The following is a 23,534-nucleotide window of genomic DNA, read 5'->3' on the forward strand; positions in this document are numbered from 1 at the left end:
TCGCGGAGGGCTCTGCCAGCAGGCTGCACCCTGACGGGACTCTTGAGTCTTTTTGGTTTTCCCCAGGAGTCTTGTCCGGTGCAAACTTGAGCAGCGCTGCTCGAGCCATGGAGGGAGTGTGTGCTGCAGTTTGCACGGCATTTTCCGTGGCTTATTCTGGGTACTTTTTCACCCACCTGGCACGTAAGTAGACCTTTTTGTTCAGTGCAGCATATGGAAACCAAATTGCCATGAAGATGCCTTTAGTGGGGTAAAGCTGCTGTCAACAGCTCCAGCTAAGAAGGGCGTGTCTGTAGCCAGCAGGGCGTGGGCAGCATTTGTAATGTAGCCTGCAGGGGTTCTGCTCCCCCCCATCCCGGCAAGGCCTGTGGCAGTGGAGTGTGCAGTCTCCTCAGTTTGCTGGCTGAAGCAAGACATCTTCCAAGATGGGAAGATGCGGAGAGCCTGGCAGGAGTCCTTGTAGAAACTGTGCGCTGCTCTCTAGGACTGAGGGGAAGCATCTTCTCCTCTGCATTCCCTCATCCCAAGGATGTGCCTGTGGAACTTGACATTTCCTGCGTGCTAAAAGAGCCGTTGGCTCTGTGCTGAAATCCCAGAACCAGCTTGGCAAAGGCCTCTGAGATAGACATTTTTAGAAGAGTTCTTGTATGCTCCTGCACGCAGGAGCTGTTCCTGTGCTGTGTCACAGTAGAACTGCCACCACGGTTGAGGGGGACTTGGGGGAAGCTTTTCTGTGGAATCATTTTCAGCAAGCTCATGGGAATTGCTGTGTGCAATCTCTTCAGAAAACTGAAGTGCAGGAAGGGGAGGAGCTGTAGCTCCTGCTGGGTGGGGTGGGGTTGGGCAGAAGCATTGACTACTACAGAACCACTTGGGCTTTCTTAGTCTCACGTTTCTGTGGCTTGAGTGGCCAAAGAGGACAACAGGTAGACACAAGGCAGCATTTTGTGCTGTTGTCTTGCTTGCTGTGTGGCACACGGGTTGCTGCTGGAGGGATGTAGTGAAAGCAAAACGCTCTCCCTTGGGTTGACTTCTTGGTGGGCTTGCCCAGTGCAGGCAGTTTTCTTACAGCATCTGGTTCTTCTTCCCTTGTGTGTTGCAGGTCACATTGCCCATGCCTGGAGAGAATCCGGTCCGTGGGTGAGTGGGAAAGGAGCCTTTGGCGTTGGTAGCATTTGACGACTTGGAGCAAGCTGTGAGCTGGGCCTGTTGCAGTCCAGTGCCAGCCTGGTCAGATGAACGAAAGTACAGTCCAGGCTCTGTGCAACAGCAGCAGCAGCAGCAGCAGCAGCAGCAGCAGCAGCAGCAGCAGCAGCAGCAGCAGCTGCAGGGGATCCCTGCCTGTTTTGTCTCCATGTTCCATTTCAGAGCTTTTGATCAGATGAAAGTGGGGTTGCTTGGTGCTTTGAGCCATGATGGAATTTCTCCTGTACAAGAGAGTGCGGTCGCATCTACTTGGCCCATTTTACTTGAGTTTGAACAACTGAGGATCCCATTTCTCTGCAGATGATTTCTCCTTAGTGCATCTGGGTCTAGAGCAGAGTATAAAGAAGGTTGCTTGTCCCTCATGCTGCTGTCTGTCTGCAGAGCACAAAACAAACCTCGGAGCGTCCTCTGGCTGTGTGTCTTCCTGAAGACGAGGCCAAAGGGGAGGAAGATGCCAACCCAGCTGCATCTGCTGCCACCGCAGGGCCTGAGCATCCAGCATCAGTAAGTGGCAGCTCTGGGAAGCCCTGTGGCTGGAGCAAAGCAGAGCTGCAGGTTTCTGATCAGACAGCATCTCCCATGTGTGGCTGAAGATGCTGAGGCCTGGAATCTTTTCAGCGCTTCCAGAGCGCTTCCCCCAGCCACGAGCCCTTGAAAAGGGGTGTGGAACTCGGATGTTTAGACATCAGTTTCCCACTATTCTGACAGGGGCTGTGAATTTGTCTTAGCAAGAGACAAGAGGTAGCATTAGGATGTCTTTGCCCTGGGGTACAAGGGAGGCCCTTTGTGCCCTGTGGCTGTGCAGGCTCTCTGTCAAAGATGCAGTTCAAAGCAGTGCAAAGATGCAGTTCACAGCCTCGCAGGGCATGGAGGAGTCACTGTCCCCAGGAGGGACCTGGCGCTCTCCATGGAGCAGCTGTCAGTAGCTAAAGGAACAGCTGAGATACAGCGGGGTCTGCCGCTGAATATATCTAAAGGTTCTGCCTGACAGGTTCCTCCCTGTCCCTCATGCTGCTGTCTGTCCACAGAGCACAGGGGCAGCGTCAGCACCTGCTCTGGCTGCCTCTGTACCCGAGGAAGAGGCTAAAGAGGAGGAGGGTGCCAAGGAACCTGCCCCTGCGGTCAGCCCACGGCCTGAGCAGCTCACATCAGTAAGTGCCTGCTTTGGTTAGCAGTGTCTTTGGTGTCATTTAGTCCCTCGTGTAAAAGCAGCCTTTGGATTTTGCGCCTTGAGTTGGAGAAGTGGGCAGCAAAAGCCGAGAGGTGAAGAGCCCTGGATGTGGCCGGCAGCATCTTCCTAGGGGCTTGCATTTGAAATGGGATCAGAGGGGCATCTCTGCCAGGCACCCTTCTGACCCAAAGTCATTTCTTGTCCCAGAGCTCCACCTCCTCTGTCCTGGCACCTGCACGGGCTGCAGCTGCAGGCTCTGAAGAAGCCTCCAGTCCCCGAGCTGGAAACTCGAGCACGAGCAGCTCGTGCACCTGGAGCACAAGCAGCTCGTGCACCTGGAGCACAAGCAGTTCCTCTGGCAGCACTGAGGACCTGCAGGAGAAGACAGAGGAGGAGTGCCTGGCCATGCTGAGTATGTCCTGTGTATTCCTTGTCTGCTGGAGCAGTGCCTTGTGTGTGCATGTGTCAGCATGAGCTCCTCCCACCTCCTGTTCTCCTCAGCGGAGTGTCGGGTCCTGAGGCCTCCACACAGGACCTGTTGTTGTGCTTTGAGGTGGCGAGAGAGCACCTCAGAGGCTCTCCTGCCTCTGAGGGCAGCTCGGCCTGGCTTGGCTTTGCCTGAGCTGCCCTCTGTGCAGAAGGGAAGCAAGAGATTGTTTCTGGCTGAGCAGGAGGCTGTGACCTAGCGAATGAGTGGGCCTCAAGGAGCTCTCTGGGCCCAGCTCCTGGGGGGCACAGCCAAGGTCATCTTCAGAAGGTAGCCCGGTCCTAAAAGATGAGGGACCTCATTCCTAAAGCCCATGCAATGGGTTATAAGATGAGCTGCTGCTCTTGAAAGGGAGAAAGGCATTGTTTAGGCAAAGTGCTGAAAGGTGGAGATCGTGCCTCTGCTGGAAGCACTTTGCAATATTCTTCCTGTTCTGGAAAGGGCAGCTGTTGATAAAAATTGATTCCAGAACCCAAGATGCCTGCCTTTACATTTGCAAGGATTAAAGCTTTGGTTGAATGTCACAGAGTGTTTATTCCCAAGAACAGAAAGGTTTTGTTCTTCCTGCTGCCCTTAATGTTTCTAGACAACAATCACTTCTCTTGGTTACTGCTGTCTTTTCTGATCCGTGTCTCCTCTGACTGATTCTCCATGTGCTTAGTTTTTAGTTTGGACAGTCAGGCTTTGCGCAGGCAATCTGTGCTGCAGAGCTGACTGTTTTGTTGCTGTTTTGTTGCTGTGGTGGTAGTGGTGGTGGTGTTGTAGTGGTGCGGTTGTTGTTGTGGTTCGCTGAGTGACTGAGAAGAAAGGGCCTGGTGTCCCCAAGGAGAGCGGGGAGAGAGAGTGGGGCTGCCTTTCTGATCTGCTGCAGGGTGGGATCTCTGTTGTGAAGTGAGCATCTTTCCTTTGGTTTCTTTCAGGGATGCTGGTGAGCGAAGGAGATCCCGAGGCTAAATACACAGAACTGGAAACTATTGGCAAAGGGTGAGTGCAGCCACCGTTCCTTCTTCAAAGGGAGGGGCTGTGTATTTTGCTGGTGTCACATCTCCCCAGCGTGACGTCAGGCAAGCTCCAAAGCTGTTCAGACACTGCGTTGAGATGCTCCCGTCCCTCAGTACTGGTCAGCGTTTATAGCTGTGGTCCGAAGGCATGGCAAAGACACCTGGATGCTGGCAATGTCTTTTCTGCGGCAAAGAGCAGCGCCTGGCAGATCTCCTGTCCCTCAAGTGTGTGGCACCTCTTTGCCGCTTTTCTTCGCAGAAACCATTTTTACGTGTCCCAAAAGAATACAGAAGATGTGGGAATGAAAGGAGCAAAAAGTGTGCTGCCTCAAAGGTCAAGTTAGCAGCTGAGAGCTGCCAGAGAACAGCTGTCAGTAGCATTTCTTTCCAATATTTTGCTGAAAACAAGATTCAGTGCTCAGGATGACCGTCACCTAGTCTAGAAGCCAAAAGCAGAGGTGAAAGAAGCAACTCTCTTTTATAGCTGAGGTGGCAAAAGCCAAAGCTTCAGGGAAGCGCCGGTGCCGATGCACTCTAGAGGAAAAGGCATCACCTGCCTGATGGCAGAGCCCTCATGGATCCTGTGGGGATTTGGCCTTTCCTGCAAAGAATCCCCCAAGCTGTTCCCTTTTGAAAGCCAGCTCTGCTGACTGTAAATGGGATGGATTTGCAGCATTTCCTCTGGGAGCAGCCAAGTGTACAAGAACTCGCCTGAGGAGTAGAGTCCTTCCTGTGTCTGGGGCACCGAAGAGAAGCAGCTGCTGATGGCTCTGGACCCGGAATGAAGCTGTCTAGGGATGCCCTGTGTAGAGTACTTCTCCATTTGTGTGTGCAACAATGGAGGCCTTCGGCTGCTCTGGCTGTGGCTGGAGACTACTTTCCTTGGCAGCTGGAGGAAGGATCTGTCTCTAGATCTTTTCCTCCAATGGCTGTTCCGTGAGTTCAGGCTTCTCAGAAGGCCTGTGTGGTGTTGCCTGAGTTTGGCAGATAGACTCCAAGGAGAGGTGTGGGAAGGCCCAGCCGGAGTGTGTGTGCCTGGAAAAATCCCACCCACGTGCACACACGGAAAGAACAAAGGGAAAAAGACCCAGACCAGAATCTGTCGTGTCCCATTTGAGATTTGCCCCAGGCCTTTTCTTCCCGCTGGACCGCAGTGTCTTGCACTTGAAGGGACTAAAGGACTTCTCCTTTCTCCGCTGCTGTTTTGTTTCTAGGGGTTTCGGCACTGTGTGTACGGCAGTGGACACTGCCACAGGAGAAGAGGTAAGCGTCAGGCAGCGCCGCAGCTTCTGCAGCTCTCGAGTGCCCTCCCCTCTGCTGTCAGCTGTGGCTGAGCTTTGGCCGGCCAGTAGAGCTTTGCTTCCAAGGGCCACTGAAGTGCCGAGCAGTGTCCGCCTGCCAAATACAGTGGGGACAGATTTTGTCCTTCTCAGCTGCCCCAAGGAATGCGAGGAGGCCAGGCGGTTTCTCTCCTAGGAGGAGACGCAGCCAGCTGGGTCTTAGTGCCAAGGTGGTGTCTTAGAGCACGGCACTGCTCTTTGGGGCCGGCAGCTCAGGATTCCTGAATTCTCGTTTCTGGCTCGTAGCAAATACATGGGAATCGTGCTGGTAGCTCCTTAGCCACCTGCAGGGCTGCCCTTGGGAACTGTGCTTCGAGAGAGAGGTCTGCAAGGGGACTCTCAAGGGCCTATGCCATGCTCAGAGCCCGGCGTGCATGGCTAGAGGATCAAGGCGTGGGCTATTCCTTTTTGCAGTCAGGCAGTAATTGCAAATGTCCGTGGTGTGACGGAAAGTGTTTTAGTGCAGCAAAATGACAGCTCCTGAAGTGTGGAAGGGCTAGGGCTGTCTTTTTGGGAGGTAGCCTCAATGATGTTTTCATCATCACAGCATTTTTTCTGTAAAGTGAGTAGGGTTGTATTTCCTGGGGTTTAACCCTCCAGATGCTTTTAGGACGGCATTTTACCCGTCATGTCTGTAAGAGTTTGCTGTGTTGTTGTGCACTCAAGAATGCCAGCGGTTGCTGGAGTAATGATGTAACCCCCTAGAACTGCCAGTGGTTTCCCAGCAGTTTGGCTCCATTTTCACCGGCACAGAATGGCTTCCTGCTTGCAAGAGGTGTGTGAATGGAAATGCTGAAGATAAAGTAAGGCCCTGGGGGAAGGCTGTGGGCGTAGGGAGTGTTGTTAGAGCTTTGAGGTGGAGAGTTTAGAGCGTGTTTTGCCTGGGTGTACAAAGCAAAGGCTCTCTGACTCTGTGTCCTGGGACTGGCGCCCAAGCGAGCGGCGTAAGAGGCTCTTGCAAGCTCAGCTACGAATTCCTCTGATGTCCAGTCGCAAGGCGGTTTGGCCCCGCCCAGCTCTGTCATCCCAAAATCACTGTCTCATCGTTCCCGTTGTGGTCTCCTGCCACAGCCTTCTTTGGTTCACGGTTTTCCATGTCGTTTCAGGTGGCCATAAAGAAAATCAGTCTCCTGCGAGAGAGCAGCACCGAACTGTGCGTGAACGAAATCCAGGTCATGCGCGACAGTAAGAACGCCAACCTCGTCAACTACGTAGACAGGTGAGTGGTTCTGCTCTTCTGCCATGAAGGGTCATTGCCATCCTGCAAGCTAAAGGATCAGCCACTCCTTTGGTGGCTGGCAGAGAACAGAGCTGTTAATTCCTGTTTCTCTGCTGATCTACGGCGTCTTGGGAGGAGATTGCACTGGGGCTGCATTAATCTTTCCTGGCATACCTAGTTTGAAGTGCGCTTTCAAAGACCTGACTCGGCCCTACCTTACTGAGCCAACAGCCTCAAAGTTCCCCCCTCCCTGCACTTCATTTTCCAACAGGTTTGGGGCTTGATTTTTTCCCTCGGGTCTTAAGTGCTGACAAAGCACTGTAGATCTTATTTCCTTTGCCTGTTCCCAGTGTTTTGCATTGGTGTGGATACCAAGAAGGCTTTTAGACTGCACAGAGTTCAAGGCCTGTGGAGCCTAGTGAATGACTATTCACTTGCTCCTGCCTTCCTCCGAGAGAGACACGGAGACAAGAATCCATCAGGTCATGTAACTGTGCGCATTCATCTCCACGCTGTTGTTTCCTCCTTTCAGCTACCTGGTGGACGAGGAGCTCTGGCTAGTGATGGAATACATGGACGGAGGCTCTTTACACGATGTCATTAGGGAGACTCGTATGGCAGAAGGAGAGATAGCAGCTGTCTCTCGGGAGGTGAGGGATGGCGCTTGTGCTTCCCGTGGCTTGGGCGGGATGGTCCTTCCCAACAGGTGGTAAGGAGAGGAGTGATTTCATCTTCCCAGCTTGCTTCCTGCCTTTCTGTTACGACTGGCAGCAGCAAGAGCATCCGAAGTGCCTGCCAGCGTGCCTGCCCTTCTCCAGCTGTGTTTGTTTGTGTCTGCCTCTCTGAACACTTGCCTGGACCCGAAGTGTACTGCATTCCTTCCCTGTAAGAGCAAACGGGTTGGTGGCACAATGTCAGACAAGTGGCAAAGACAAAGAGATACTCTCGGGACTCTCACAAAGCTCAGGCTCAAAGGAGATGCTTGCACCCAAAGTGGTGTTTGCAAAAGCATCCGCTGTCGTCTGGCTGGAGAGAGCACAGCCCCTGCAGCAGCGCTCCTTCAGTGTGTGCTTGCAGGCCACTGGCCAGAGGAACAGTTGCCCTTTCTGTCTCAGAAGCGAATATGCATGCCCTCACTTAAAAAGGCACTGCTGTCCTCGTGTTGGAGCAGCAAGCTCTTGCCCTTGCCAGCAGCCTGTCCTGCCATGGCTCAGCATCCCCCAGCGAGTCGGTCTTGCAGGTTTGCCACTTCCCTGCTTGTAGGATGAAATCAGATGAGGAACTCTTAGGCTCGTGTTTCTTTTCTCTCTCTCAGTGCCTGCAAGGCCTGGATTTCCTTCACTCCAAGCAAGTGATCCACCGAGACATCAAAAGCCACAACATTCTCCTGGGCTTGGACGGATCTGTCAAGTTGGGTGGGTGTTGTTGGCCAGGCTCAGCCATGGCGGGCTGCGGTGTGGGGCTGCCTTTGAGTGACTGCCAGGTCCCCAAGAGTGGTGCCCGTGGCAGTGCAGGCTGCCCTGCTGCGAGCACAGAGCACAGCTGCAACGTGCAGGGAGGTGTGGCTGGGAAGAAGGTGTCAGGAGTGGCTCTGGATTGTGCGTGTCCCTTCGTTACGGGCTAAAGCTTCAGGGGACTGAAAGCCACTGCCCGAAACTGGGGGCTTTTGCTCAGTGGCCAATTCCGTATTTCCTCGGCTGCAGGCCGGAGGAATGCCAGCATGGCCCCTTTTGCAGCCAGATTCCACACTGCCTTCTGGGACGTTGGTACAGCGGGGAGTTCTTTGGTTTGCTTTCCTAATTCGGGGCCGACTTGACCAGAGGGCTTTTTTCTCCTCAGCTGATTTTGGCCTCGCTGCTCAGCTCACCCCTGAGCAGAGCAAACGGAGATCAGCTGCCGGGACTACTCACTGGATGGCGCCAGAAATTTTCACCAGGAAGCCCTACGGCCCCAAAGTGGACATTTGGTCCTTTGGCATCGTGGGGATCGAGATGGTGGAAGGAGCGCCTCCTTACCTGATGAACACCTCTGCCATGGTACGCTGCAACTGCTCTCAGACTCTGCTGTCATTCTAACAAAGTCTGCCCCCGTTCTTCGGCCCGGGAAGCTTGCCTAACACCTGAAGACGATAGGTTCCAGGCCGCATAGTCTCTCGTGCTTCTTGTCCAGACCGTCCCCTTGGCATTTACTCACAAACAGCACTAAAAAATCCTTTTGTGATGCCTTTTGCTTGATGGAAGCTCTGCCTAAGGGAGCAGTGAGCAGTGTATAATAATAGATATTATTTTATGTAATAATCCTTGGAAACTGTAGAGTTCGACCAAAGTCCCTCTTCCAAATTGCCTGTAAGAGCTGGTGTCGTTCCTCAGAGAAGCAAAGTGTGCTTTTGCCAATGGAGTTGCTCCCAGTTTGGTCAGCCATTGACATCGGGGGCACAGCAGGAGCCTTTGCATAGTGGACTAGCTGTGGCTGTCTCTGGCTTTGGGCTCTTTTGTGTGGGGTAGGAAGGGCATGTCCAAGCCTGTGGCAGGGAGGGAAGTGCCACTGGAGAGTGGAGCTTCTCCCGTGGGGTCTGGGTGAGCGGTTTGGCATACGAAGGAGACAGGCAGAGCGCGGCGTTTCCTTCTTCTCTAGGTTCGACAGCTGATAAGCACCGGGGGCACCCCGAAGCTGCAGAACCCCAGGCAGCAGTCCGCTTGGTTGCGAGACTTCCTGCACTGCTGCCTGGAGACAGACGAGGACAGGCGCTGGTCTGCCCAGGAGCTTCTGCAGGTAAAAGGCCAAGCGGCTGCAGGGTGCGCCAGCTGCCCGCTGCCAGGGGCTTCCCATCCGCTCAATCCAAGGCGTCAGAGGGGCACCAGTCCTAGGAATCGCCAGTCTCGGGGCTTTTCAAAGAAAAACGAAGGAGAATCCTGGGTGGGGATGGGTTGGAAGGAGCCTTTCAAGGTCACCCAGACCAAGTGGTCCGCAAGGAGCAGGGACGTCGTCAAGTAGATCAGGTTGCTCAGGGCCTCATCTGAGCTGACCTCGAATGTTCCCAGGGATGGGGCTGCGAGCAGCTCTCTGGGCGACCTGTGCTGGTGTTGCAGCACTCTCGTCACAAAGAGTTTCTTCCTTAGACCTGATCTGAATCTGCCCTCTTTGTGTTGAGAGCTATTATCCCTTGTGCTAATGCGACTGTGCTTGCAAAAAAACATGTCCTCAACATGCTGTGAAGCCCCCTGGAAGTCTTGAAAGGCAGCAAGAAGGTGTGCCCAGGGCCTTCTCTTCTTGGGGCAGAACAAGCCCAGCTGTCTCAGCCTTTCCTCAGAGGAGAGGTGCTCCATGCTGAGATGGTCATTTCTGTGGCCCAGTTTTGCCCTTTGGGAACACACTCAGTGTAATGTGGTAGCAAAAGAAGTGAAGTAGAATAATAGCAGGTAGGGAGGGCTGAAAAGGTGGTGGAAGAAGCCAATGAAATCAGCTCCTGGCAATAATTTTGAGATTTGGGTGTGGGAAGGAAGGAAGGAAGCAAGCAAGAACGGAGGGAAGGGAGGGAGGGAGGGAGGGAGGGAGGGAGGGAGGGAGGGAGGGAAGGAGGGGCTTTGGGCAGCTCCCAGTGAGCCTCAGAGGGGCCTTGGCTTGGCCCTCCTGCCCCACTTGTAGAGGTTTGTGCCACCAAGGTGGGGACAGCTGAGCAGGACTTGGCCAGGCTGGCCCATTGCTGCCTGGCACAGCCATGTAGACGACGTTGTGGCAGAGAGGGAGCGGCAGAAGGTGCCGCTCGGCTGTCCCTGCTGTGGAAGGAGGTGCCAGCACTGCTCCCCCTTCAAGCCAGCGCTGAATCCGTCAGCCACTTGTGTCAGTGGTTTTCAGAACATGGGCCAAAATCCTACGGGGATCAGCCTTTCTCCAAGGGATTGGAGTTTCCTGAGGAATGCCTTACGCTCCTCACCTTTTTTTAGCAACTAAAATAGCCCATGACCTTAGAAAAGGGCAACCTCAAGAAGCCTGTTGAGTGTCCTGATGAAAGGAAGACATGCAAGCTGCATTCCCACAATGTGGGCACAACAAAAATCTCAAGAAGCTGCAGACACCTGCAGGATTAATGGATTTGTGGGATTGTGAGCCATGTTTTCCTATGGTAGCAAGGTCCTTGACGTGGAGACAGAGGTGCAGAGAGTGCCCTCATTTCTGCGTCTTTCTGGTAACCAGAGAAAGCCTGTTTGAGCCCATGAGGAGTGGAGTTGGGAAAGCAGAAGTTAATTTTTTCCTTTTCTCTTTGGGCAGCATCCGTTTGTAACCTCAGCCAAGCCGACCTCCAGCCTGACGCCTCTGATCATGGCAGCGCAGCAGTTTATGGCCGACAGGAGATACTAGCCCTGGAAGAGGCCACTTGTTGTTTTTTTGTAGTTGGTAGTTTTTTATAGTTGGGAGTTTTTTATAGTTTGTAGTTTACAGTTCATAGTTTGTAGTTTCTAATTTTTTAGATTGATAGTCAAAATAAATACTCTATAAAACTTTCATTGGAAGACTCGCTTTGTTCTCACCCTGTGAATAGGCTCTAAATTTGCTTCTGAATGGTCAGGTGGTGCGTAAACATGGGAAGACGCATGGATGGCATTTGTGGCATGGTTTGGAAGTGGGCAAAAGTCTGCTTTCTTCGTTATCTCCAGGCTACAACCTCGTGTGGAGATACAGGCTCACAGCTGTGAACAGAGGAGGGCAAAACGGGGCAGAGCAGTGGTGTCACTGCTGGGGACGCCGCCGCCGTGGCCCTGGTTGTGTTGCAGCTCCTGGAAAGGTTGGGAGTGTCTGTGTTGCTCTGGGCAGAGGGGCAGGGAGCCGGGCTTCTTTGCAGGCTGGGGCGCAGGTGAGCGTCCAGCGGGCACGCGAGTTCTGCCACGGGAACTGAGGCTGAGGCGAGGGAGTGACAACTTGTGCAGTTTGGATCTGCGTGAGCCACGGCTTCTCTCAGCTCAGCACCCAGCATGAGGGACGCAACTGCCCAGACAGAGCTGGCCTGGGGTCACGCTGCATGAGAGCTTGGGAGGGGACACAGCCAGGGCAGGTGACCTAAACTGGCCACAGGTATATTCCAGACCATTTGACATCCTGCTCAGTGTTTCAAGCTGGGCGCAGGAAGGAGGGAGGAGGGGACGTTTGGAGTGACGGCATTTGTCTTCCCAAGTCACTGTGAGGCGTGAGGGGACCCTGCCCTCCTGGAGACGCAAAACACCTGCCTGCCCTTGGGAAATGGTGAATGAGTTCTTTATTTTTCTTTGCTTGAGCGTGTGGCTTTTGCATTCCCTATGCAACTGAATCGATCTCAACCTGTGAGTTTTCCAGCTTTTACCCTTCCGATTGTCTCCCCAGGGAGCCAGAATGGCTGTGCGTGGTGCTTGGTTGCTGGCTGGGGTTAAACCACAGCATGAGAAATAGAGAAAAAGTGGTTTAAAAGCGAGAGGCAGAGGAATGAAGCTTCCAAACTTTGGGGCGGTGGTGGTTTTTCTGTTTTCCTAAGCCTGCCTTCCTGCAGCCCTCCCAGCACCTGCTCTATTTGCTCTCTGCCTCACAGCTTCCAGTTTTGCTGGGACCGGCCCATTTGGGCCCACTGCTTTCCTCCCAGCAGCACCTTCTGAGTTGTCCCACACTGTGTTGGTACTTTCTTTTCTTTCGTCCTTTCTTTACATCCATAGCAGGCAGCTCTCTGTGGTGCATGGATGAGCGCAGGGAGGCTCCCAGAGGTGCACCTCAGATGGGCAAGTCTCCTTGGAGATGCCACAGCACTGCAGCAGCAGGATGATGTGGATGCAGTGGATGAACTGTTGCTTGGCTTTCCATGTTTTCATCAATCCTACCCTTTGTAGGCCTGTGTCCCACCTTGTTCAGTGGCAAACATGTGGGGAAGAAGGTCTACAAAAGTGCTTCCTGAGGTTTTGTCCCCCAGCTATCATTGAAGGAGTGATTTCCTTTGTTGCTGCAATGTTCAGCTTCTCAGTGTTCAGCTTCTCAGCGTGGGCTATAGGGGCTTGGTGTGTTTTCAGAGTTACTCCTAGATGCCTTGAGGTTACGGGCTAGGAGGGCTTTTTGTGCTGCTTTGCAGGCTTTTTTTGGCGTTGGCTGTAGAGAAGGTCTGGTTCTATGCATGAATTCACAAAGCAGCCTAGAGCGGCCGCTATTGTGATGTCAGCGGCCGCATCCCGGCGTTGTCAAGGCAAAGCTGCCGTGCCGAGGCACGGAAGGCCTCAGTGTGCAGAGCAGCTCTGTGGCGTGCTCACTGCAGGCGGACCCTGCTGATCGCGGAGGGCTCTGCCAGCAGGCTGCACCCTGACGGGACTCTTGAGTCTTTTTGGTTTTCCCCAGGAGTCTTGTCCGGTGCAAACTTGAGCAGCGCTGCTCGAGCCATGGAGGGAGTGTGTGCTGCAGTTTGCACGGCATTTTCCGTGGCTTATTCTGGGTACTTTTTCACCCACCTGGCACGTAAGTAGACCTTTTTGTTCAGGGCAGCATATGGAAACCAAATTGCCATGAAGATGCCTTTAGTGGGGTAAAGCTGCTGTCAACAGCTCCAGCTAAGAAGGGCGTGTCTGTAGCCAGCAGGGCGTGGGCAGCATTTGTAATGTAGCCTGCAGGGGTTCTGCTCCCCCCCATCCCGGCAAGGCCTGTGGCAGTGGAGTGTGCAGTCTCCTCAGTTTGCTGGCTGAAGCAAGACATCTTCCAAGATGGGAAGATGCGGAGAGCCTGGCAGGAGTCCTTGTAGAAACTGTGCGCTGCTCTCTAGGACTGAGGGGAAGCATCTTCTCCTCTGCATTCCCTCATCCCAAGGATGTGCCTGTGGAACTTGACATTTCCTGCGTGCTAAAAGAGCCGTTGGCTCTGTGCTGAAATCCCAGAACCAGCTTGGCAAAGGCCTCTGAGATAGACATTTTTAGAAGAGTTCTTGTATGCTCCTGCACGCAGGAGCTGTTCCTGTGCTGTGTCACAGTAGAACTGCCACCACGGTTGAGGGGGACTTGGGGGAAGCTTTTCTGTGGAATCATTTTCAGCAAGCTCATGGGAATTGCTGTGTGCAATCTCTTCAGAAAACTGAAGTGCAGGAAGGGGAGGAGCTGTAGCTCCTGCTGGGTGGGGTGGGGTTGGGCAGAAGCATTGACTACTACAGAACCACTTGGGCTTTCTTAGTCTCACGTTTCTGTGGCTTGAGTGGCCAAAGAGGACAACAGGTAGACACAAGGCAGCATTTTGTGCTGTTGTCTTGCTTGCTGTGTGGCACACGGGTTGCTGCTGGAGGGATGTAGTGAAAGCAAAACGCTCTCCCTTGGGTTGACTTCTTGGTGGGCTTGCCCAGTGCAGGCAGTTTTCTTACAGCATCTGGTTCTTCTTCCCTTGTGTGTTGCAGGTCACATTGCCCATGCCTGGAGAGAATCCGGTCCGTGGGTGAGTGGGAAAGGAGCCTTTGGCGTTGGTAGCATTTGACGACTTGGAGCAAGCTGTGAGCTGGGCCTGTTGCAGTCCAGTGCCAGCCTGGTCAGATGAACGAAAGTACAGTCCAGGCTCTGTGCAACAGCAGCAGCAGCAGCAGCAGCAGCAGCAGCAGCAGCAGCAGCAGCAGCAGCAGCAGCAGCAGCTGCAGGGGATCCCTGCCTGTTTTGTCTCCATGTTCCATTTCAGAGCTTTTGATCAGATGAAAGTGGGGTTGCTTGGTGCTTTGAGCCATGATGGAATTTCTCCTGTACAAGAGAGTGCGGTCGCATCTACTTGGCCCATTTTACTTGAGTTTGAACAACTGAGGATCCCATTTCTCTGCAGATGATTTCTCCTTAGTGCATCTGGGTCTAGAGCAGAGTATAAAGAAGGTTGCTTGTCCCTCATGCTGCTGTCTGTCTGCAGAGCACAAAACAAACCTCGGAGCGTCCTCTGGCTGTGTGTCTTCCTGAAGACGAGGCCAAAGGGGAGGAAGATGCCAACCCAGCTGCATCTGCTGCCACCGCAGGGCCTGAGCATCCAGCATCAGTAAGTGGCAGCTCTGGGAAGCCCTGTGGCTGGAGCAAAGCAGAGCTGCAGGTTTCTGATCAGACAGCATCTCCCATGTGTGGCTGAAGATGCTGAGGCCTGGAATCTTTTCAGCGCTTCCAGAGCGCTTCCCCCAGCCACGAGCCCTTGAAAAGGGGTGTGGAACTCGGATGTTTAGACATCAGTTTCCCACTATTCTGACAGGGGCTGTGAATTTGTCTTAGCAAGAGACAAGAGGTAGCATTAGGATGTCTTTGCCCTGGGGTACAAGGGAGGCCCTTTGTGCCCTGTGGCTGTGCAGGCTCTCTGTCAAAGATGCAGTTCAAAGCAGTGCAAAGATGCAGTTCACAGCCTCGCAGGGCATGGAGGAGTCACTGTCCCCAGGAGGGACCTGGCGCTCTCCATGGAGCAGCTGTCAGTAGCTAAAGGAACAGCTGAGATACAGCGGGGTCTGCCGCTGAATATATCTAAAGGTTCTGCCTGACAGGTTCCTCCCTGTCCCTCATGCTGCTGTCTGTCCACAGAGCACAGGGGCAGCGTCAGCACCTGCTCTGGCTGCCTCTGTACCCGAGGAAGAGGCTAAAGAGGAGGAGGGTGCCAAGGAACCTGCCCCTGCGGTCAGCCCACGGCCTGAGCAGCTCACATCAGTAAGTGCCTGCTTTGGTTAGCAGTGTCTTTGGTGTCATTTAGTCCCTCGTGTAAAAGCAGCCTTTGGATTTTGCGCCTTGAGTTGGAGAAGTGGGCAGCAAAAGCCGAGAGGTGAAGAGCCCTGGATGTGGCCGGCAGCATCTTCCTAGGGGCTTGCATTTGAAATGGGATCAGAGGGGCATCTCTGCCAGGCACCCTTCTGACCCAAAGTCATTTCTTGTCCCAGAGCTCCACCTCCTCTGTCCTGGCACCTGCACGGGCTGCAGCTGCAGGCTCTGAAGAAGCCTCCAGTCCCCGAGCTGGAAACTCGAGCACGAGCAGCTCGTGCACCTGGAGCACAAGCAGCTCGTGCACCTGGAGCACAAGCAGTTCCTCTGGCAGCACTGAGGACCTGCAGGAGAAGACAGAGGAGGAGTGCCTGGCCATGCTGAGTATGTCCTGTGTATTCCTTGTCTGCTGGAGCAGTGCCTTGTGTGTGCATGTGTCAGCATGAGCTCCTCCCACCTCCTGTTCTCCTCAGCGGAGTGTCGGGTCCTGAGGCCTCCACACAGGACCTGTTGTTGTGCTTTGAGGTGGCGAGAGAGCACCTCAGAGGCTCTCCTGCCTCTGAGGGCAGCTCGGCCTGGCTTGGCTTTGCCTGAGCTGCCCTCTGTGCAGAAGGGAAGCAAGAGATTGTTTCTGGCTGAGCAGGAGGCTGTGACCTAGCGAATGAGTGGGCCTCAAGGAGCTCTCTGGGCCCAGCTCCTGGGGGGCACAGCCAAGGTCATCTTCAGAAGGTAGCCCGGTCCTAAAAGATGAGGGACCTCATTCCTAAAGCCCATGCAATGGGTTATAAGATGAGCTGCTGCTCTTGAAAGGGAGAAAGGCATTGTTTAGGCAAAGTGCTGAAAGGTGGAGATCGTGCCTCTGCTGGAAGCACTTTGCAATATTCTTCCTGTTCTGGAAAGGGCAGCTGTTGATAAAAATTGATTCCAGAACCCAAGATGCCTGCCTTTACATTTGCAAGGATTAAAGCTTTGGTTGAATGTCACAGAGTGTTTATTCCCAAGAACAGAAAGGTTTTGTTCTTCCTGCTGCCCTTAATGTTTCTAGACAACAATCACTTCTCTTGGTTACTGCTGTCTTTTCTGATCCGTGTCTCCTCTGACTGATTCTCCATGTGCTTAGTTTTTAGTTTGGACAGTCAGGCTTTGCGCAGGCAATCTGTGCTGCAGAGCTGACTGTTTTGTTGCTGTTTTGTTGCTGTGGTGGTAGTGGTGGTGGTGTTGTAGTGGTGCGGTTGTTGTTGTGGTTCGCTGAGTGACTGAGAAGAAAGGGCCTGGTGTCCCCAAGGAGAGCGGGGAGAGAGAGTGGGGCTGCCTTTCTGATCTGCTGCAGGGTGGGATCTCTGTTGTGAAGTGAGCATCTTTCCTTTGGTTTCTTTCAGGGATGCTGGTGAGCGAAGGAGATCCCGAGGCTAAATACACAGAACTGGAAACTATTGGCAAAGGGTGAGTGCAGCCACCGTTCCTTCTTCAAAGGGAGGGGCTGTGTATTTTGCTGGTGTCACATCTCCCCAGCGTGACGTCAGGCAAGCTCCAAAGCTGTTCAGACACTGCGTTGAGATGCTCCCGTCCCTCAGTACTGGTCAGCGTTTATAGCTGTGGTCCGAAGGCATGGCAAAGACACCTGGATGCTGGCAATGTCTTTTCTGCGGCAAAGAGCAGCGCCTGGCAGATCTCCTGTCCCTCAAGTGTGTGGCACCTCTTTGCCGCTTTTCTTCGCAGAAACCATTTTTACGTGTCCCAAAAGAATACAGAAGATGTGGGAATGAAAGGAGCAAAAAGTGTGCTGCCTCAAAGGTCAAGTTAGCAGCTGAGAGCTGCCAGAGAACAGCTGTCAGTAGCATTTCTTTCCAATATTTTGCTGAAAACAAGATTCAGTGCTCAGGATGACCGTCACCTAGTCTAGAAGCCAAAAGCAGAGGTGAAAGAAGCAACTCTCTTTTATAGCTGAGGTGGCAAAAGCCAAAGCTTCAGGGAAGCGCCGGTGCCGATGCACTCTAGAGGAAAAGGCATCACCTGCCTGATGGCAGAGCCCTCATGGATCCTGTGGGGATTTGGCCTTTCCTGCAAAGAATCCCCCAAGCTGTTCCCTTTTGAAAGCCAGCTCTGCTGACTGTAAATGGGATGGATTTGCAGCATTTCCTCTGGGAGCAGCCAAGTGTACAAGAACTCGCCTGAGGAGTAGAGTCCTTCCTGTGTCTGGGGCACCGAAGAGAAGCAGCTGCTGATGGCTCTGGACCCGGAATGAAGCTGTCTAGGGATGCCCTGTGTAGAGTACTTCTCCATTTGTGTGTGCAACAATGGAGGCCTTCGGCTGCTCTGGCTGTGGCTGGAGACTACTTTCCTTGGCAGCTGGAGGAAGGATCTGTCTCTAGATCTTTTCCTCCAATGGCTGTTCCGTGAGTTCAGGCTTCTCAGAAGGCCTGTGTGGTGTTGCCTGAGTTTGGCAGATAGACTCCAAGGAGAGGTGTGGGAAGGCCCAGCCGGAGTGTGTGTGCCTGGAAAAATCCCACCCACGTGCACACACGGAAAGAACAAAGGGAAAAAGACCCAGACCAGAATCTGTCGTGTCCCATTTGAGATTTGCCCCAGGCCTTTTCTTCCCGCTGGACCGCAGTGTCTTGCACTTGAAGGGACTAAAGGACTTCTCCTTTCTCCGCTGCTGTTTTGTTTCTAGGGGTTTCGGCACTGTGTGTACGGCAGTGGACACTGCCACAGGAGAAGAGGTAAGCGTCAGGCAGCGCCGCAGCTTCTGCAGCTCTCGAGTGCCCTCCCCTCTGCTGTCAGCTGTGGCTGAGCTTTGGCCGGCCAGTAGAGCTTTGCTTCCAAGGGCCACTGAAGTGCCGAGCAGTGTCCGCCTGCCAAATACAGTGGGGACAGATTTTGTCCTTCTCAGCTGCCCCAAGGAATGCGAGGAGGCCAGGCGGTTTCTCTCCTAGGAGGAGACGCAGCCAGCTGGGTCTTAGTGCCAAGGTGGTGTCTTAGAGCACGGCACTGCTCTTTGGGGCCGGCAGCTCAGGATTCCTGAATTCTCGTTTCTGGCTCGTAGCAAATACATGGGAATCGTGCTGGTAGCTCCTTAGCCACCTGCAGGGCTGCCCTTGGGAACTGTGCTTCGAGAGAGAGGTCTGCAAGGGGACTCTCAAGGGCCTATGCCATGCTCAGAGCCCGGCGTGCATGGCTAGAGGATCAAGGCGTGGGCTATTCCTTTTTGCAGTCAGGCAGTAATTGCAAATGTCCGTGGTGTGATGGAAAGTGTTTTAGTGCAGCAAAATGACAGCTCCTGAAGTGTGGAAGGGCTAGGGTTGTCTTTTTGGGAGGTAGCCTCAATGATGTTTTCATCATCACAGCATTTTTTCTGTAAAGTGAGTAGGGTTGTATTTCCTGGGGTTTAACCCTCCAGATGCTTTTAGGACGGCATTTTACCCGTCATGTCTGTAAGAGTTTGCTGTGTTGTTGTGCACTCAAGAATGCCAGCGGTTGCTGGAGTAATGATGTAACCCCCTAGAACTGCCAGTGGTTTCCCAGCAGTTTGGCTCCATTTTCACCGGCACAGAATGGCTTCCTGCTTGCAAGAGGTGTGTGAATGGAAATGCTGAAGATAAAGTAAGGCCCTGGGGGAAGGCTGTGGGCGTAGGGAGTGTTGTTAGAGCTTTGAGGTGGAGAGTTTAGAGCGTGTTTCGCCTGGGTGTACAAAGCAAAGGCTCTCTGGCTCTGTGTCCTGGGACTGGCGCCCAAGCGAGCGGCGTAAGAGGCTCTTGCAAGCTCAGCTACGAATTCCTCTGATGTCCAGTCGCAAGGCGGTTTGGCCCCGCCCAGCTCTGTCATCCCAAAATCACTGTCTCATCGTTCCCGTTGTGGTCTCCTGCCACAGCCTTCTTTGGTTCACGGTTTTCCATGTCGTTTCAGGTGGCCATAAAGAAAATCAGTCTCCTGCGAGAGAGCAGCACCGAACTGTGCGTGAACGAAATCCAGGTCATGCGCGACAGTAAGAACGCCAACCTCGTCAACTACATAGACAGGTGAGTGGTTCTGCTCTTCTGCCATGAAGGGTCATTGCCATCCTGCAAGCCAAAGGATCAACCACTCCTTTGGTGGCTGGCAGAGAACAGAGCTGTTAATTCCTGTTTCTCTGCTGATCTACGGCGTCTTGGGAGGAGATTGCACTGGGGCTGCATTAATCTTTCCTGGCATACCTAGTTTGAAGTGCGCTTTCAAAGACCTGACTCGGCCCTATCTTACTGAGCCAACAGCCTCAAAGTTCCCCCCTCCCTGCACTTCATTTTCCAACAGGTTTGGGGCTTGATTTTTTCCCTCGGGTCTTAAGTGCTGACAAAGCACTGTAGATCTTATTTCCTTTGCCTGTTCCCAGTGTTTTGCATTGGTGTGGATACCAAGAAGGCTTTTAGACTGCACAGAGTTCAAGGCCTGTGGAGCCTAGTGAATGACTATTCACTTGCTCCTGCCTTCCTCCAAGAGAGACACGGAGACAAGAATCCATCAGGTCATGTAACTGTGCGCATTCATCTCCACGCTGTTGTTTCCTCCTTTCAGCTACCTGGTGGACGAGGAGCTCTGGCTAGTGATGGAATACATGGACGGAGGCTCTTTACACGATGTCATTAGGGAGACTCGTATGGCAGAAGGAGAGATAGCAGCTGTCTCTCGGGAGGTGAGGGATGGCGCTTGTGCTTCCCGTGGCTTGGGCGGGATGGTCCTTCCCAACAGGTGGTAAGGAGAGGAGTGATTTCATCTTCCCAGCTTGCTTCCTGCCTTTCTGTTACGACTGGCAGCAGCAAGAGCATCCGAAGTGCCTGCCAGCGTGCCTGCCCTTCTCCAGCTGTGTTTGTTTGTGTCTGCCTCTCTGAACACTTGCCTGGACCCGAAGTGTACTGCATTCCTTCCCTGTAAGAGCAAACGGGTTGGTGGCACAATGTCAGACAAGTGGCAAAGACAAAGAGATACTCTCGGGACTCTCACAAAGCTCAGGCTCAAAGGAGATGCTTGCACCCAAAGTGGTGTTTGCAAAAGCATCCGCTGTCGTCTGGCTGGAGAGAGCACAGCCCCTGCAGCAGCGCTCCTTCAGTGTGTGCTTGCAGGCCACTGGCCAGAGGAACAGTTGCCCTTTCTGTCTCAGAAGCGAATATGCATGCCCTCACTTAAAAAGGCACTGCTGTCCTCATGTTGGAGCAGCAAGCTCTTGCCCTTGCCAGCAGCCTGTCCTGCCATGGCTCAGCATCCCCCAGCGAGTCGGTCTTGCAGGTTTGCCACTTCCCTGCTTGTAGGATGAAATCAGATGAGGAACTCTTAGGCTCGTGTTTCTTTTCTCTCTCTCAGTGCCTGCAAGGCCTGGATTTCCTTCACTCCAAGCAAGTGATCCACCGAGACATCAAAAGCCACAACATTCTCCTGGGCTTGGACGGATCTGTCAAGTTGGGTGGGTGTTGTTGGCCAGGCTCAGCCATGGCGGGCTGCGGTGTGGGGCTGCCTTTGAGTGACTGCCAGGTCCCCAAGAGTGGTGCCCGTGGCAGTGCAGGCTGCCCTGCTGCGAGCGCAGAGCACAGCTGCAACGTGCAGGGAGGTGTGGCTGGGAAGAAGGTGTCAGGAGTGGCTCTGGATTGTGCGTGTCCCTTCCCAAGTGAGGCCGTTACGGGCTAAAGCTTCAGGGGACTGAAAGCCACTGCCCGAAACTGGGGGCTTTTGCTCAGTGGCCAATTCCGTATTTCCTCGGCTGCAGGCCGGAGGAATGCCAGCATGGCCCCTTTTGCAGCCAGATTCCACACTGCCTTCTGGGACGTTGGTACAGCGGGGAGTTCTTTGGTTTGCTTTCCTAATTCACGCCGACTTGACCAGAGGGCTTTTTTCTCCTCAGCTGATTTTGGCCTCGCTGCTCAGCTCACCCCTGAGCAGAGCAAACGGAGATCAGCTGCCGGGACTACTCACTGGATGGCGCCAGAAATTTTCACCAGGAAGCCCTACGGCCCCAAAGTGGACATTTGGTCCTTTGGCATCGTGGGGATCGAGATGGTGGAAGGAGCGCCTCCTTACCTGATGAACACCTCTGCCATGGTACGCTGCAACTGCTCTCAGACTCTGCTGTCATTCTAACAAAGTCTGCCCCCGTTCTTCGGCCCGGGAAGCTTGCCTAACACCTGAAGACGATAGGTTCCAGGCCGCATAGTCTCTCGTGCTTCTTGTCCAGACCGTCCCCTTGGCATTTACTCACAAACAGCACTAAAAAATCCTTTTGTGATGCCTTTTGCTTGATGGAAGCTCTGCCTAAGGGAGCAGTGAGCAGTGTATAATAATAGATATTATTTTATGTAATAATCCTTGGAAACTGTAGAGTTCGACCAAAGTCCCTCTTCCAAATTGCCTGTAAGAGCTGGTGTCGTTCCTCAGAGAAGCAAAGTGTGCTTTTGCCAATGGAGTTGCTCCCAGTTTGGTCAGCCATTGACATCGGGGGCACAGCAGGAGCCTTTGCATAGTGGACTAGCTGTGGCTGTCTCTGGCTTTGGGCTCTTTTGTGTGGGGTAGGAAGGGCATGTCCAAGCCTGTGGCAGGGAGGGAAGTGCCACTGGAGAGTGGAGCTTCTCCCGTGGGGTCTGGGTGAGCGGTTTGGCATACGAAGGAGACAGGCAGAGCGCGGCGTTTCCTTCTTCTCTAGGTTCGACAGCTGATAAGCACCGGGGGCACCCCGAAGCTGCAGAACCCCAGGCAGCAGTCCGCTTGGTTGCGAGACTTCCTGCACTGCTGCCTGGAGACAGACGAGGACAGGCGCTGGTCTGCCCAGGAGCTTCTGCAGGTAAAAGGCCAAGCGGCTGCAGGGTGCGCCAGCTGCCCGCTGCCAGGGGCTTCCCATCCGCTCAATCCAAGGCGTCAGAGGGGCACCAGTCCTAGGAATCGCCAGTCTCGGGGCTTTTCAAAGAAAAACGAAGGAGAATCCTGGGTGGGGATGGGTTGGAAGGAGCCTTTCAAGGTCACCCAGACCAAGTGGTCCGCAAGGAGCAGGGACGTCGTCAAGTAGATCAGGTTGCTCAGGGCCTCATCTGAGCTGACCTCGAATGTTCCCAGGGATGGGGCTGCGAGCAGCTCTCTGGGCGACCTGTGCTGGTGTTGCAGCACTCTCGTCACAAAGAGTTTCTTCCTTAGACCTGATCTGAATCTGCCCTCTTTGTGTTGAGAGCTATTATCCCTTGTGCTAATGCGACTGTGCTTGCAAAAAAACATGTCCTCAACATGCTGTGAAGCCCCCTGGAAGTCTTGAAAGGCAGCAAGAAGGTGTGCCCAGGGCCTTCTCTTCTTGGGGCAGAACAAGCCCAGCTGTCTCAGCCTTTCCTCAGAGGAGAGGTGCTCCATGCTGAGATGGTCATTTCTGTGGCCCAGTTTTGCCCTTTGGGAACACACTCAGTGTAATGTGGTAGCAAAAGAAGTGAAGTAGAATAATAGCAGGTAGGGAGGGCTGAAAAGGTGGTGGAAGAAGCCAATGAAATCAGCTCCTGGCAATAATTTTGAGATTTGGGTGTGGGAAGGAAGGAAGGAAGCAAGCAAGAACGGAGGGAAGGGAGGGAGGGAGGGAGGGAGGGAGGGAGGGAGGGAAGGAGGGGCTTTGGGCAGCTCCCAGTGAGCCTCAGAGGGGCCTTGGCTTGGCCCTCCTGCCCCACTTGTAGAGGTTTGTGCCACCAAGGTGGGGACAGCTGAGCAGGACTTGGCCAGGCTGGCCCATTGCTGCCTGGCACAGCCATGTAGACGACGTTGTGGCAGAGAGGGAGCGGCAGAAGGTGCCGCTCGGCTGTCCCTGCTGTGGAAGGAGGTGCCAGCACTGCTCCCCCTTCAAGCCAGCGCTGAATCCGTCAGCCACTTGTGTCAGTGGTTTTCAGAACATGGGCCAAAATCCTACGGGGATCAGCCTTTCTCCAAGGGATTGGAGTTTCCTGAGGAATGCCTTACGCTCCTCACCTTTTTTTAGCAACTAAAATAGCCCATGACCTTAGAAAAGGGCAACCTCAAGAAGCCTGTTGAGTGTCCTGATGAAAGGAAGACATGCAAGCTGCATTCCCACAATGTGGGCACAACAAAAATCTCAAGAAGCTGCAGACACCTGCAGGATTAATGGATTTGTGGGATTGTGAGCCATGTTTTCCTATGGTAGCAAGGTCCTTGACGTGGAGACAGAGGTGCAGAGAGTGCCCTCATTTCTGCGTCTTTCTGGTAACCAGAGAAAGCCTGTTTGAGCCCATGAGGAGTGGAGTTGGGAAAGCAGAAGTTAATTTTTTCCTTTTCTCTTTGGGCAGCATCCGTTTGTAACCTCAGCCAAGCCGACCTCCAGCCTGACGCCTCTGATCATGGCAGCGCAGCAGTTTATGGCCGACAGGAGATACTAGCCCTGGAAGAGGCCACTTGTTGTTTTTTTGTAGTTGGTA

General features: G+C 53.6%; 2 protein-coding genes across 2 annotated transcripts; both read left to right on the plus strand.

The window, feature by feature from the left end:
• Positions 1-1,114: 1,114 nt before the first annotated feature.
• On the plus strand, positions 1,115-10,783 carry LOC138103867 (serine/threonine-protein kinase PAK 3-like). The gene is made up of 13 exons (XM_069002475.1): positions 1,115-1,140; positions 1,216-1,387; positions 1,588-1,710; positions 2,235-2,357; positions 2,585-2,789; positions 3,785-3,848; positions 5,080-5,128; positions 6,312-6,424; positions 6,957-7,074; positions 7,740-7,839; positions 8,264-8,460; positions 9,059-9,196; positions 10,694-10,783. Exons 1-13 carry the CDS (start codon positions 1,115-1,117, stop codon positions 10,781-10,783), a joined length of 1,518 nt encoding a protein of 505 aa, XP_068858576.1.
• Positions 10,784-13,817: 3,034 nt separating this feature from the next.
• LOC138103868 (serine/threonine-protein kinase PAK 3-like) lies at positions 13,818-23,495 on the plus strand. The gene is made up of 13 exons (XM_069002477.1): positions 13,818-13,843; positions 13,919-14,096; positions 14,297-14,419; positions 14,944-15,066; positions 15,294-15,498; positions 16,494-16,557; positions 17,789-17,837; positions 19,021-19,133; positions 19,666-19,783; positions 20,449-20,548; positions 20,984-21,180; positions 21,779-21,916; positions 23,406-23,495. The coding sequence occupies exons 1-13, from the start codon at positions 13,818-13,820 to the stop codon at positions 23,493-23,495; spliced, it is 1,524 nt and encodes a 507-aa protein (XP_068858578.1).
• The last annotated feature ends 39 nt before the right edge of the window (positions 23,496-23,534 follow it).

This window comes from Aphelocoma coerulescens, assembly GCF_041296385.1.
Source record: "Aphelocoma coerulescens isolate FSJ_1873_10779 chromosome Z unlocalized genomic scaffold, UR_Acoe_1.0 ChrZ, whole genome shotgun sequence".
NCBI classification, from domain to species: Eukaryota; Metazoa; Chordata; class Aves; order Passeriformes; family Corvidae; genus Aphelocoma; species Aphelocoma coerulescens.